General features: G+C 32.4%; 1 protein-coding gene across 1 annotated transcript; it reads left to right on the plus strand.

Moving 5' to 3' along the window:
* Positions 1 to 11,389: 11,389 nt before the first annotated feature.
* Positions 11,390 to 15,478, plus strand: LOC125871439 (probable protein phosphatase 2C 38). Its single transcript, XM_049552024.1, has 4 exons — positions 11,390 to 12,303; positions 13,288 to 13,655; positions 14,154 to 14,390; positions 14,932 to 15,478. The coding sequence occupies exons 1-4, from the start codon at positions 12,000 to 12,002 to the stop codon at positions 15,157 to 15,159; spliced, it is 1,137 nt and encodes a 378-aa protein (XP_049407981.1). The 5' UTR covers positions 11,390 to 11,999; the 3' UTR covers positions 15,160 to 15,478.
* Positions 15,479 to 15,625: the final 147 nt, after the last annotated feature.

The raw sequence follows: 15,625 nt of genomic DNA on the forward strand, positions 1-15,625 counted from the left end.
TCTAGGGTGCTGTGGAATTATCTATTTGCTTCTATTGAGTTGTGTTTGAGTTGTGTCGTAGTGTGTGAATAAAGTCCCACGTGAAAAATAGGGAAAAAAATGATCTAGAAGATGTTAGTTATTTTTAATGATGTAAATCTTTTTAAAAAATTGTGTTAGTTGATTCAAAGCAAATAATATCATCACAATATTTTTAAAATATAATTGGATTGTTTTAGCCTAGTGTGAGACAAATAGTTTGGCAATATGAGAGATGGAGAAGTGCTGGCGCGGGGACCGACTTAGAGTCTTGCCCATCTATGCGCTAGTTTACTATCTCTACGCGTAGCTTTGAACATGCATATACAAAAAAAAAAAATCATCATAAATACGCAATTGATGTGGATGACACACATTTAATCTCCAAACGGATAAACGAATGATAATGGGTCATGTAAAACTTAATTCAACAAAGAGATCATTCGGTATCTCTAAACAAAGTCTCATATGAAAAGTTAGCTAGGTAGGATGACTAGTTTACAATAACCTTAATTTGTTAACCTCTTTTTTAAGTCGAGATTAATCAAAAATAACATTTCTACTTTCATAAAGATAGAAATAAGATCCAAGTACGACTCTTCTTACCCAACTTATAAAATAACCATACTTTAAATATTTCATATTGCAATCAAGAAGTGACACTTGCCAAAATAAATACAACATGTTTTCTACTAATTAAGTTAAAAGGTACCTTTAACTAACAATATTTGATCCCCCACACAAACAATGATGATGTTTTAAGAAACAACTTCCACATTGTTTGTCTAAAACATAAGTACTAGATCACTGCCTAATAACCTTGTGAACTAATCAATCATGTTTGCTTTTTTTGTTTTCAAGAATCACAACAAAGTAATTTTCACACAAATTAAATAGGACTTCTTTTCATCACAAAAGTATGTGTATATATAGTAAAACATACATCACATTCACAAAAAGCTAATTTCACCACAACCAAACATGTATATCTACACTTTATTTTATTTTTTTAAAATAAAGTTCCCAATATTATTAGAAACAGAAGATTTTACCACCGTAAATTAATTAAAAAAATTATATTATAAAACATGATTTTCTCACCCTATTTTCACTTGATCAACTCATCACTAGAAAAATGCATAGTAAAAAATAAATTCTTATTGAAATAACGAGAATTTCCTAATTTTTTCTTTTGAAAAGACTACTATTTTTTCTCACTTATTCAACTAAAATATCTGTAAAAATAACCAATATTTTTCAGTGAGAAATCTGATTTAAAAAATATTGATCTTTCAATAAAATAGGGTGTCTTCATGCTGATAATTTATATATTGAACTATATGTATGTAAAGAAAGGGAAGGCCAATTTAGTGACGGAAACCATTTTTTTTATTAAAAATAAAGACAATCTACTTTGAAAGTACCGAGTTTATGTAAATCAAATTGTATTTATTTTAATTATATATTTGTGTTAAAAATATATTAATTAAATATTGAACTAAAAATTATTTTGTGTTGTATATTAATATTTATTTGAGATTGCATATATAGAAACTAATTAACAAAACTTCAAAATCTGAATCCAAGGGAGTTAAAATAAATAAGATTCATTCATCTTGAATTTACCTCTAACCAATTAGAAGGTGTCATCTAGCACTCCGCCCTGACCCATTCCATTCTTTCGAGCAATTTTTCTCATAAAAGTTAGATCTCTTTTCTTTTTGTCTGATCGTCTCAATTAGTAAAATAATAATAGAATAGAAACTTAGATGTGATCAAGTTGTTTCTAAAGTCAAGGTTAGTAAATTGTTGATTGAGAGAGCCGGTAAAAATTGAAACTTTCAAGAAACTGCACACATATAATAACGTAACCTCACCCTATATTTTTCAACAATATCAATCTTTCTTAATTCAATCAAAATCGAGAACCGTGAAAATTGAAACCAGTATAAAGTGAATAAAACAAAATGATAGATCAATTAGCCAAATATAGTAGCAAGATACAATAGACTATACTAATATTGTTACATATTTGTAACTCCTCTTATATTTTTTTTTAAAATTTATATGTATATATTGGCATTTGGCAACCATCCAAAGCAACAAGCAATACTTTGTTAGACATGAATGTCTCTATTGTCTGTCTCATGACGACACAATATCTATGAGTCAAAAGATTTTTTTGTATATAAAATACACTTTTTTTCTTAGAATATATATTTAGCGGTAGAAAAACAAGGCTCTAGCATTAACATTATTAGTGCTGGAATATTATATTCTTACGTTCTATATATCAATGCTAAAATTGGAACACGTAATTTTATTTGGTTGAAGTTACATATATGCAAATTAGTCAAACTAATTGATCTTTTTTAATTGTTTAGGAGGTGATAGATATTGTTACAATCGACATATATGTTATGCATCTGTATTCTAAACAATATTGGTGATAATAAAAACTTTGCAAAAACAGTAAATGTTCAAAGTTTAAATCATTCAGTGAAGAACATAAATTAATTAACAAAAATCTAAAATCAGTAAAACGTACCAGAATTTGTATGAAACAGAATGGAAAGAAAATCGAGTCAACTGAATGCACAGTGTCCCCTTAAGGAAATTATTCTCCTCTAGTACCCAAGGTTTGAATTGGAATATATCCTCCATAATAGAACAATCTTAATCACCAGTGTATTGATACCCAAAACTCTGGTGTCAGCGAGCCACATAACGACAGTAAAGTACATGAATAAAATTTGTGTAGAAGAAGAAAAAGTCAGAAATTTCGTAAGTGAAAAGTTTGAGGATTCACAGATATTTATAGCCAAGAAGCACTGGTTTCGAAAGGTTGCAACCTTTCAGAATCCACACGACCATTCATGAAAGTTTGAAACCTTTCAAACTGTCATGGTTGTTCCTGAAAGTTGCCTTTCAGAACAACCATCTCCAATGGCGGGAAATTCAAATAAAACGAGAAAGTGTTTTAAATAAAATGGATCGCGCGGATCTGAGTCGGATCGGGTCGTTTCGGCTAATTATTTAAATAATTAAAACGTTTTGGCCATTTTATTTATTTTAATTAATTATATTAATAATTAACTAAATAATTAAAACAAACTTTGTCCAAAAATAATTTCTCGATCAATCATTTTCCAAAGACAAAGCCAAAGCCGAAGTCATGCTCGCGACGACGACGGCGCGAGGGGGGTCCCTCTTTCCAACCCTTTTAACAACTAGTAGAAGTGTTTCTCTATTTAAACACTTCAACTTTTTTTCCACCACTAGTAGGGAGAAATGTCTTTTACTAAAGCATAAGAAAATCTTTTCAAATTACTCTTTTCATCTTCCCTTCATTTCCCATTAACTTTTGCTATATACCCAACAATCTCCCACATTAATGAGAAATGGTCATTAATGCATGGACGAGTGTGTACTTTACAAACTAGGAACAATTGCATTTGGATAAGTAGGTTTTCCGTTGAACTTTCCGTAGTGAACATATGTCAGATATACTCAGTCAATCGGTAGATGTGATATCTTTGAACCGTCGAGCTTTGGTGTATACCTAGACAACCATATGTCACACAATTAATCTTTTACCGTTTATGGTTCTTACAGATGTGTTTGTTTCAGCCATGAACACCTCCTGATTTCATGAGTGTATAGAGAATAGGCTTTTGACAATAACTCTCTTTGAAGCGGCTTACATTTCACACTCACATAGGTGATTTCTAACTGTGTCATTGCTAGATACACTATTTGGTCAAATCTGTCAAACTTAGCAAATCATTAAAAAAATTTAATCTTTATTAACTCATTAACAAGCCTTAATGTTTCAACCTCGTTCTTGAACATTGTCTTCATCATGAGAATGGATTGAGTAGATTGACAATGTCTAACTGTCAGTCACAACTTTGTTTTTCTCCTTGAACCTAGCTCATGAGATCTCCAGTCTGCTAGGTAGAGTTATCGTCATGATGACTTGTACTAAGCCATAAACCCATTTCCTTAGATGATCTTTCAACTGCCTCTCTCACTAGGCCTTTCGTTAGTGGATTTGACACATTATCTCTTGACTTCACATAGTCAATTGTGATAATTTCACCAAAGAACAGTTGTTTTACGGTATTATGTCTCCGTTGTATATGACGAAACTTCCTGTTGTACATAACGCTCCTTGCCTTACCTGCTTGACTATCACAATGTATGTATATAGGTCCCACGGGTTTGGTCCGGAATAGGATGTTCTCTAAGAAATTTCGGAGCCATTCAGTTTCTTCACCGGTCTTATCTAAGACAATGAATTCAGATTTCATTGTTGAGTGAACAATACATGTCTGTTTGGACGATTTTCAAGAGACTGCTCCTCCAGCAAGTGTAAACACATAACCACTTGTGGATTTTACTTCATTTGACCCGGTGATCCAATTTGCATCACTATATCCTTCTATCACGTGAGGATATTTATTATAATGCAAAGCATAATGTTGTGTATGTTTCAGATACTCCAACACACGTTTCATTGCCATCCAATGAGTTTGATTAGGATTACTTGTGAACCGACTCAGCTTGCTAATAGCACGTGCTATATCTGATTGCGTACAATTCATAATATACATCAAACTTCCCAACACACTGCATATTTTAACTGAGAGTCACTTTCACCTTTATTCTTTTAAAATATAAATCTTATATCAATTGGAGTTTTGACATTGTTAAAATTTAAGTACTTGAACTTGTACAATACTCGTTCAATATAATGAGATTGAGATAATGCTAGTCCTTGAGGAGTTTTGAGAATCCTGATCCCTAAGATCAAATCAGCAACCCCTAAGTCCTTCATATCGAACTTGCTGGACAGCATGCGCTTATTAGCATTTATAACATCAATGTCTTTACTCATTATTAACATGTCATCAACATACAGACAAACAATGACTTCATGATTCGAAATGTTTTTAATGTAAACATATTTGTCACATTCGTTAATCTTGAATCCATTTGCCAATATCGTTTGGTCAAATTTATCATGCCATTGTTTGGGTGCTTGTTTGAGTCCATAAAGTGACTTAACAAGTCTGCACACTTTTTCTTCTTTACCAGGAACCACAAACCCCTCAAGTTGTTCCATGTGAATTTCTTCCTCCAACTCTTCATTTAGGAAGGTTGTCTTAACATCCATTTGATGGATTTTAAGATCATTGCACTGTCGCTAGTGCTATTAACATCCTAATAAATGTTATCCTGGTTACTGATCAAAGTAATTCAGACCTTCTTTCTGTCTGTATCCTTTGACTACAAGTCTAGCCTTATATTTTTCAATAGTCCCATCGATTTTCATTTTCCTTTTAAAGATCCACTTTGATCCTAAAGGTTTATTTCCTAGAAGAAGATCAGTCAATTCTCAAATATGGTTACTCAAAATTGATTCGATCTCACTATTGACTGCTTCTTTTCAATAAGTTGACTCAGACGAAGACATTGTTGCTTTAAATATTAGAGGCTCATTTTCAATCAAGAATGCCACAAAATCTTGTCCGAAAGAAGTAGATTTCTTTTGACGATTACTATGCCTGGGATCCTCGTTAGATAGTATATTTTCCGTTGATTCTTCTTGTGGTCGTTTAGGTCTTTCACTTGTCGACTCACATTCAGTTTTATACGGATAAATGTGTTCAAAGAGCTCAACATTATCTGACTCAATTACCGTATTAACATAAATTTTAGGATTATCAGATTTGTGAACCAAAAATCAATAGGCCTTACTGTTCACAACATATCCAATAAATACATAGTCCACTGTTTTTGGTCTAATTTTCATCCTCTTGGGTAATGAAACCTCTACCTTGGCGGAAAAAAAGAAAAAAAAAATCTCTACAATGGCTAAACACCCCCACACTTTGAAATATTTCAAGTTAGGTTTCCTTTATTTCCATAACTCATATGGAATTTATTGCGCTTTTCTATGGGCTACCCTATTAAGTATATTATTAGCCATAAAGATAGTTTCCCCCCACAAGTTTCGCAGTGAACCAAAACTGATTAACAAGACATTCATCATTTCCTTTAATGTTCTGTTCTTTTGTTCCAACATCCCATTTGATTGTGGTGTATAGGGTGCAGTAGTTTGATGAATAATACCATATTCCAAACATATCTTTGTAATAGGAGATTCGTATTCTCCACCTCTATCACTCCGAATCATTTTTAACTTTCGATTTAATTGATTCTCTACTTCATTCTTGTATTTCTTATATGCATCAATTGCTTCATCCTTACTATTAAGCAAATATACATAATAAAATCGAGTGCAATCGTCAATAAAAGTTATAAAATACTTTTTTTCACCGCGAGATGGTATTGATTCATATCATATAAATATGTGTGAATGAAGTCTAAAGGATTTGAATTCCTGTCAACAAACTAATGATGATGTTTTACAAACTTACATTCAACACAAATTTCACATTTCGATTTATCACACTTGAAGTCAGGCAATACTTCTAAATTAATCAATTTTCGCAAGGCGTTGTAATTTACATGTCCCAAACGGGCATGCCATAAATCATTTGACTCCAATAAGTAAACAGAAGCAGGATTTTTATTAATACTGTCAATAACCATTACATTTAGTTTGAAAAGGCTGTCAGTGAGGTGGCCCTTTCCTAAGAACATCTCATTCTTACTTATTACAACTTTGTCACTAACTAGGACACGCTTAAACTTGTTCTTAACGAGCAGTGCAACAGAAACTAGATGTTTCCCAATAATAGGAACGTGCAAAATGTTGTTCAAAGTCAACACCTTGCCATATGTCATTTTCAACATTACTTTTTCAGTTCTTGCAATCCTTGTTGTTGTGGTGTTTCCCATGAACAAATCTTTATCGAACCCAGCAAGAGTATACGTTGCAAAGACTTCTTTTGCAGAGCAAATATATCGAGTGGCACCTGAGTCGAGAAACCACTCCTTGAAATTTCCAACTAAATTGCACTCCGAAATCATTGCACAGAGTTCATCTGTGTCTTCCATCTCTTCCACGATGTTTTCTTGACTTTTGCCTTTGTACTTGTCCTTTCTTGGAGCACGACAGTCAGAAGACTTGTGACCAGCCTTACCACAATTGTAATAGTTGCCCTTGAATTTCTTCTTGGCCTGTTCTGACTTTTGTCCGTTGGACTTCTTTCTCTTCTTGCATATGGTGGGTGCTTCTTCAACAATATTAACTCCCATTATTGTCAAACTCCCACAAGACTTCTTTTCGGCGGTCTTGTTATCTTCCTCAATCTTGAGCCGAATCACAAGATCTGCAAGCTTCATTTCCTTATGTTTATGCTTTAAATAATTCCTGAAGTCGTTCCACGAAGGAGGTAACTTCTCAATCATTGCAGTCACTTGAAAAACTCTATTCACTACCATGTCCTCAGCAATAAGATCATGAAAAAATTAGTTGAACTCTTGCACTTGTGATCCAACAGTTTTGCTATCAGACATCTTATAGTCTAAAAATTTTGCGACCACAAACTTTTTCAAGAATGCATCTTCTGTTTTATATTTCTTCTCAAGTGCATTCTACAATTCTTTCAAAGTTGTCATTGCACTGTAGACATTATATAAGTCATCATCTAAAGCACTTAAAATGTAGCCTTTACATAGGAAGTCTGCCTGTTTTCATGCTTCAATAACTATGATTTTTTCTCTGTCTGACATATCATCAGCAAGCACTGGAGTTTCTTCATCGGTAAACTTCTGCAGACCAAGAGTGGTAAGCCAGAAAAATATCCATTGTTGTCATCCTTTGAAATTCACACCAGAGAATTTTCCCAATTTCTCTACTGGTGGTATAACAGTTTGGGTTGGTGCAGCAACAGCTACCGAAGTGTAGCATTGTCAATTGTCATTTTTGATAAACAAAATCGATACAACTGATTCAGTAAGCAATAACTTAAATTACAAACTTAATCGGAGTATAAAATCACGAAGGTCTTTGTCTCCACCAAAAACACATATTAACAATAAAAAAATTAATTTCCTTAAGATCGTTATGCAATCTGTATTCTAAGCAATACTTGTGATAACAAAAACTTTGCAGAAACAGTAAATGTCCAAACTTTAAATCACCCAGCGAAGAACATAAATTAAATAACAAAAAACTAAAATCTCTAAAATGTACCAGAACCTGTATGAAACAGAATGGAAAGAAAATCGAGCCTACTGAATGTACAAAGTCCCCTTAAGGAAATTATTCCCCTCTAGTATCCGAGGTTTGAATTGGAATATATCATCCCATGATAGAACGATCTTAATCATCAGTGTATTGATACCCAAAATTCTGGTGTCAACGAGCCACTCAACGGTACTAAAGTACACGAATAAAATTTGTGCAGAAGAATAAGAAGAAGTCAAAAATTTCATAAGTGAAAAATCTAAGGATTCACACGTATTTATAGCCAAGAAGCACTGGTTCCGAAAGGTTGCAACCTTTCAGAATCCACACGACCATTCATGAAAGTTTGCAACCTTTCAAACGGTCATGGTTGTTCTGCAACCTTTCAGAATAGTCATCTCCAACAGCGGAAAATTCAAATAAAACGAAAAAGTGTTTTAAATAAAACAGGTCGCGCGAATCCGAGTCGGGTCGGGTCGTTTCGGCTAATTATTTAAATAATTAAAATGTTTTGGTCATTTAATTAAATTAATAATTAACTAAATAATTAAAACAAACTTTGCCCAAGAAATAATCTCTCGATCGATTTCCAAAGGCGTAGGCGTAGCTGAGCAACGACGACGACATCGCGAGGGTCCCCCTCTTTCCAACCCTTTTAACAACTAGTAGAAGTGTTTCTCTATTTAAACACTTCAACTTTTCTTTCCACCACCAATGAGAGAGAAATCTCTTTTACTAAAGCATAAAAGAACATTTTAAATTTCCTCTTTTAATCTTCCCTTAATTTCCCATTAACTCTTGCTATATACCAATAATATATCTATGCACTAAAATTGATCAATAGGTCATGAATAATATGTGAGAATTTTTTTTGTACATGAAGTAGCTGAGATTTGCATGATATATATGTGTGTCTATTGTATAGTATTTTTTAGGGATAAGGGTCTGAAAAATACCCCAACTTTGGTCGGATTTGTTGTTGTGATACTAAACTTTCATAAGGACCTATTACCTCCCTAGACTATTTAATACCGTATTTTTTACCCCTGATCTATTTAATAGTGTATTTTAAATGTATATATGTGTTCACGTGGACACATTACTATTTATAATTTTGCATTATTTTTTATGTCCGCGTGGGCAAATATATATGTTTAAAATACGATATTAAATAGTCTAGGGAGGTAATAGGTCCTCATGAAAGTTTGATATCGCAACAGCAAATCCGACCAAAGTTGAGGTATTTTTCAGACCCTTATCCCTATTTTTTAATTTAACGATTCTTCTTAGTTTAACTCATATATTTTTCAAATGAAAGATAACTTTTTTCTCCTCTTCAATCCTTTTTTTGCGTTTGAATGTATTTATATTAATTAAAAAAAGTTTATACAAAGGAATCAAATAGAGATATTTTAATTAATCAAAAAATAAATACCTCCTATCAAATATCATATAGATCAAAATTAAGATTTATAAATGATTGAAAGATCGAAGTACTGTTATGCTTTTTTATATTAATTCTTGTCTATTTAGGATGGAGTGCTTTAAATTATATTAAAAAGAAAAAAGAAAGGCCTAGAAAGCAATTTGACTCAATTACTTGAAAGTGGAAAAATTAACAGCAAACAGACTTATATAACAGCATAAATAAATAAATAATAATAATAATAATAAATAGTGACTATATTTAAAGAAAAAATAAAAAGAAATACGCAAATGAAACTCGATTATTTTAGCTAAAATTGTATACATTTTTTATTCCAATACTTATACTTAGTTATGATTATTATATAATTAGTGACTATATTTTTTTAAAAAAAACTCCATTATTTTAGCTAAAATTGTATACATTTTTTATTCTAATACTTATACTTAGCTATAATTATATATTTTTGCATAATAAAAAAAACATGGGTTGAGAATATTAAAGATGATGAAAATTTCTTTAATGTGTAATTGCATAGTTTCTTATTTTTTTAAAAAAATGTGTAATACTATTTCTTGGTTCATGTATTTGCATCTTATTATTTTATTGTTAGATTTTTCTTGCAATTTTGTGTTAAGAACATTCCTTTTTTTAGTTGAAAATAATATTTTAAGCTATAAAGGTGGGGCTAAAGTTTGTGTATTTTCTACCATTTTCAAATTCCATTTATGAAATTACATTGAATATATTATTGCTATAACTGAAAAATTTCTTCCAAAAATACCATTAACTATGTTTCAATCTCAAAATTAGTATATGTATATATGTGACAACAATAACACATTTAATCTAATCCCATAAGTAGAGGGAAGACGGTGCGTATGATTTATAAAAAACAAACATGTAATTCAATAATAAATAAGTCATATATACTTATTATTGGATAGAGTTCTTGATTTTTTAATTATTTTTTTCAAACTAGAAAGACCTAGAAAGCAACATGACCATAATTAGGACTTGAAAGAGAATAAATGAGAGAAAATAGGAGGAGGAGTTTGCTATAAAAGTTTGAAAAAAATAAAATAAAAATTATCAGCAAACAATATATATTTAGTATAATTTTATAATTAATATGTATATGCAATCTTATCGTTATTTTGTGAAAGTAGATTAACAATCCACTCAAATAAAACATATTACAAATAAATATTTACAGCAATTACAATAACAAATCATACATACTATTGAATGGAGTTTTGATATTTTTTTAAAAAAAATTCTTAAAAAAAAGAAGAAGAAGAAAGGCCTAGAAAGCAACATGATCACAATTAGGACCTTTGAAAGAGAATAAATGAGAAAAAAATAGGAGGGGGCTTTGCTATAAAAATATTTGGAAAAGATAAACAAAATAAAAATTGTCAACAAACAATACGTATCTAAAATAATATTACAAATAAGATAAAAATAATGTATATGCAATCTTATCTCTATTTTATGGTAATAAAACGACTATCAATTCAAATAAAACATATCAAAAATACATATTTATAGCAAATACAGTAACGAATAAGTACTTATTATTAGATTGAGTTTTTGAATTTTTTTTTTTTTTTGAAAAAAGAAAAAGAAAAAGAAAGGCCTAGAAAGGCAATAAATGAGAGAAAATAGGAAAATAGGAGTATAAAAAATATTTTCTAAAAAAAAAAAAAAAAAAAAAAAGTTGACAGCAAACAACCTATATAAAAGATTTTTTCTTGCCCTAAATTTTTTGTCTTTGTCTATGATCATAATCTGAGATCTCTCTCTGACACCCTTCCTAAAGATCCTCTGATCAAGAAGTTCCAAAACAAAAACAAAAAAAAACCCAATTTTGATTTTTTGTTATCCATTCCCTGTTTGATCCCTCTGATCAGGAACAAACTCTGTCACCATCAATCTTTTATGGGTTTTCACAGCTAAGCTTGTAGTTGAAATTTGATACAATAATATTTATGTTTAAGGTCCACCAAGAAAAATTGAAAGAAACCAGGTTCAAGGTATGCAAAGAACACCCACTGTCACCATATTCTCTGAACTCACATAAAAACTATTGTTTTCTTGTTTTTGGGGACAAAAGTTTTGCCCATACCCTTTTGGTCTTTTTTACCTCCATTTGCAGATTTGTTACATATTAATGGTGTCTTGCCCTTGTTGTGCTTGTGGGGTTGTGGGTTTTGAACATAAGCAAAAACTGGATTTGAGGTTGGGGTTGGGGGTTTTGATGAATGTATTGTTTGCTGGTTCTTTTGGATAAATTATGTAAAAAGATTCAAACTTTATCAAGATTCTTGGATAAATATATGTTTATGTGATATATATATATTGAAATTGTATACAAAAAAAAAAGAAAGAATGGTTAAACCTTGCTGGAAACCTTCTGTTGAGGGGGATGGTGGTGTAGGGAGGGATGGGGATACTAGGGGTAGGGTTGATGGTTTAATGTGGTATAAGGATTTGGGGGTTCATGTAAATGGAGAATTTTCAATGGCAATAATACAAGCTAATAATTTGATGGAGGATCAGAGTCAGCTTGAATCAGGGCCATTGAGTTCTCTTGAATCAGGTCCTTATGGAACATTTGTTGGAGTTTATGATGGACATGGAGGACCGGAGACGTCCTGTTTCGTAAACAAGACTTTGTTCTCCAATCTTAAGAGTAAGCTTATCATGTTCCCTTTTGATTGCATAGATGCTTATTATTATTATTAATATGATTCTTGATATCGTGGTAATGTCGTAGTTTTGAAAGTGTATTTTTTAAAGCTGTGAATGCCAATGCTGGTTAAGTTCTGACATAAATACTAAAAATGATTCAGGTTGGTAGATCTGATCTTTAGACTTTACATATTGTGCTATTTGCAATTTTTGTTGCAAGTCCAATGTTTCATTGATAATGAATAGAAGTTTTTTAACTTTACAAAAGCGGTATATCAATGTACATTATGATCCCAAAAAATCTGGCCAACTTTCAATACAGATAAGTACATCCATCTTGCTATGGCCCCTGCTGTCTGAAATGATACCTTCCACAATATTCGATGTGTCTACATGTGGTTATTACTAAGATTTTGCTGAATTTTGCCTTGTGATTCTACTTTATAGACAGAACTTTCTGGGTATTTTGTCAAACTTATAGTATTTATACACGATATTGCTTTACTACTGCCTTGAAATACACTAAAGATCTTACATTTTTGTTGTCTATTTTGCACGTTTGTTAAAAATTTTAAGATATAAAGATCTGGTTTGTCACTTCTATGAGTTATGTAAACACAACTTTCATCAGATTTAAACGTCTCAGCTTGTTATTTTCTTCTTTTAATAGAAATATTAGAACGACTTAAGATTTTGATATATGCAATAACAATCCAGTAGAGGCACACTCGAGGAAGATGCCATCTATAGATACCATATGCTTTTTGCAATATCGTGATCTGAATTCCTAACACCTTTGTGCTTTCAACCTTACTACTATGTGTGTCATTCACCCTGAAACTTTGTCGAAAAAATCTAATTATCCTCCAAAAATGTTGATAATTATTCCCTGGAACTCATATTGATCTGTTTCATATTTTGGAAAGTTTTTGTGTAGTACAAACGATAGTAACTCTTCTATTTACCTTCATCTTTTCATTAACAGAATTTGCAACAGAGCATCAAGAAATATCTGCAGATGTCATAAAAAAAGCTTTCTTGAAAACGGATAAGGAGTTTTTGTCTCTTGTGAAGCAGCAATGGTTTGAGAAGCCACAACTTGCATCAGTGGGATCTTGTTGTTTGGTGGGTATAATCTGCAATGGACTACTATATATTGCTAATGCCGGAGATTCACGTGTGGTGTTAGGTAGAGCAGAAAAAGCTTCAAGGGGCGTGACAGCTATTCAATTGTCAGTGGAGCACAATGCTAATAATGAGTCTGTGAGAGATGAACTTAGATCATTGCATCCCCAGGATTCACAGATTGTGCTTCTCAAACACAAAGTTTGGCGCGTGAAGGGTATCATACAGGTGATTATCTGTTAACATCACATGTTTAGGCCATCTCATGTTGATTTTCCAAAAATATGCCTCATATAAGTTACTCTGAAGGTGTACAACCTAGAAAACAAATTGCAGCTAACATTGGAGCTTTATCCAAGCACCATTCCGAATAGAAAGAAATTTGTTTAGTAATTACTAGTTCTGATGTGATTGTTATGAGTAGAGACTATTGCTATAATATCAATCTCCGCGTAGGAGTTAATTATCTTTGCAAGTAAGCAACCTAAACGTTAGTTATGTTGTCCTCTGAGATCAACTCTTTTATGTAATATAAGTCGCTTATTTATTATCTTATATACCTGAGAAAAATTGAGATTTGAGATAATTTTCTTTGGAGCTGTGAAGATTTGACTAATAGTGGTTGCATTATGCATGCTGGTTTGGAAGAAATCGCCATTACTGGAGGTGTCATGGTAGTGTGTGTGACATAAGAGTTGATGTTCCTTTTGTTATCCTCTTTTACAGGTTTCAAAGTCAATTGGTGATGCCTATCTTAAGAGGGCAGAGTTCAATCAGGCACCCCTGTTGGCAAAGTTTAGATTACCCGAATCCTTCTCCAAGCCAATCCTCAGTGCGGAACCATCAATTTTCATTCACAGATTGACTTCCAAAGATCAGTTCCTCATATTTGGTTCAGATGGTCTCTGGGAACATCTTAGCAACCAGGAGGCTGTTGATATAGTCAACAGTCAACCCCGAAACGTAAGCATTCAATCTCTGATAATATGATTTGTCTTTTATATTAAGTATCTAAAGAGTCTTGAGCCAAGGGTCTATCTGAAACAGCATCTACCAGAAGTAAGGTCTATGTACTCTACAGTCTACCCTCCACAAGCCCCACTTTGTGTTACTACACTGGGTATGTTGTTATTGTTGTTGTATAACTATCTAAAGAATCTTTGAGCTGAGGGTCTATTGGATATCAGTCTCTCCACCTCCGACTTAGGGTAAGGTCTGCGTACTTGTGATGTTGTTGTATAACTATGTAAAGAGTACGATATAAAAGTAATTTTACTTGCTGAAAGTGCCTTTTCTGGCACCTAAAACTTCATCGAAGAATCTAGCGCTGTCTTTTTGCATCGCTGATATGACTTACAAAAAGCATTTTGTGTGGAATATACCATCTTTAAGAGGGAAATGAACTCTTTGTTGCTCGACTTAAGTGATGTCTGTTGTTCTTCAACGTCCTTAGGTGAATGAGATTGTTAACTCGGGTGTGTGTTTTTTCTTTCTCTTGGACCAGGGGATTGCCCGGAGATTAATCAAAGCTGCTCTCCGAGTAGCAGCTAAGAAAAGAGAAATGAGATATTCAGACCTGAAGAAGATTGATCGAGGTGTAAGGAGGCATTTCCACGATGATATCTCGGTTGTTGTTGTGTTTCTGGATCTTTATTCCATGAATAGAAGCTCGTCTCACATTCCGATACTTTCCATTAGAGGAGGTGGTATGCCTGCCTCTCCCAAACGATAGATCCCAAGACTTAACAGATTCCCACTCCACTTGGAAGAAAAAGAGCTCGTCTTTTGGGCGCCTCGAATTTCTTGCTTCTTTTCTCCAGTTTCTTTATGGTTTTAGGCTTGTAATATACTTGTTATGTGTTTTTATCTTCCTCGATTATCAATTAATCGTTCCTTGCTGAACAATGTAACGAAAAGATGTACACGAGATACTTTGTGAGAACAGCAATAGACTCGAAAAGAAGTGGAACAACCATTACAAGGAAGAATACTTTCGTTATGTTCTGCAGATTTCACTATTTGTAAATATGAAAAATTGTTGTTTCGCCAAATACTAACTTGACTTGAATTTTGCAGTCCTCTATCATATCGTAAATAATTTCGTTCAGAGTTTCAAATTCAACTATTGAAATTAAAACACAATTATACCTCATATGCCCCAATTGCTTGTTTATTATTATTGTTCAGACAACTTCTCT

This window comes from Solanum stenotomum, chromosome 7 (genome assembly GCF_019186545.1).
Source record: "Solanum stenotomum isolate F172 chromosome 7, ASM1918654v1, whole genome shotgun sequence".
NCBI classification, from domain to species: domain Eukaryota; kingdom Viridiplantae; phylum Streptophyta; class Magnoliopsida; order Solanales; family Solanaceae; genus Solanum; species Solanum stenotomum.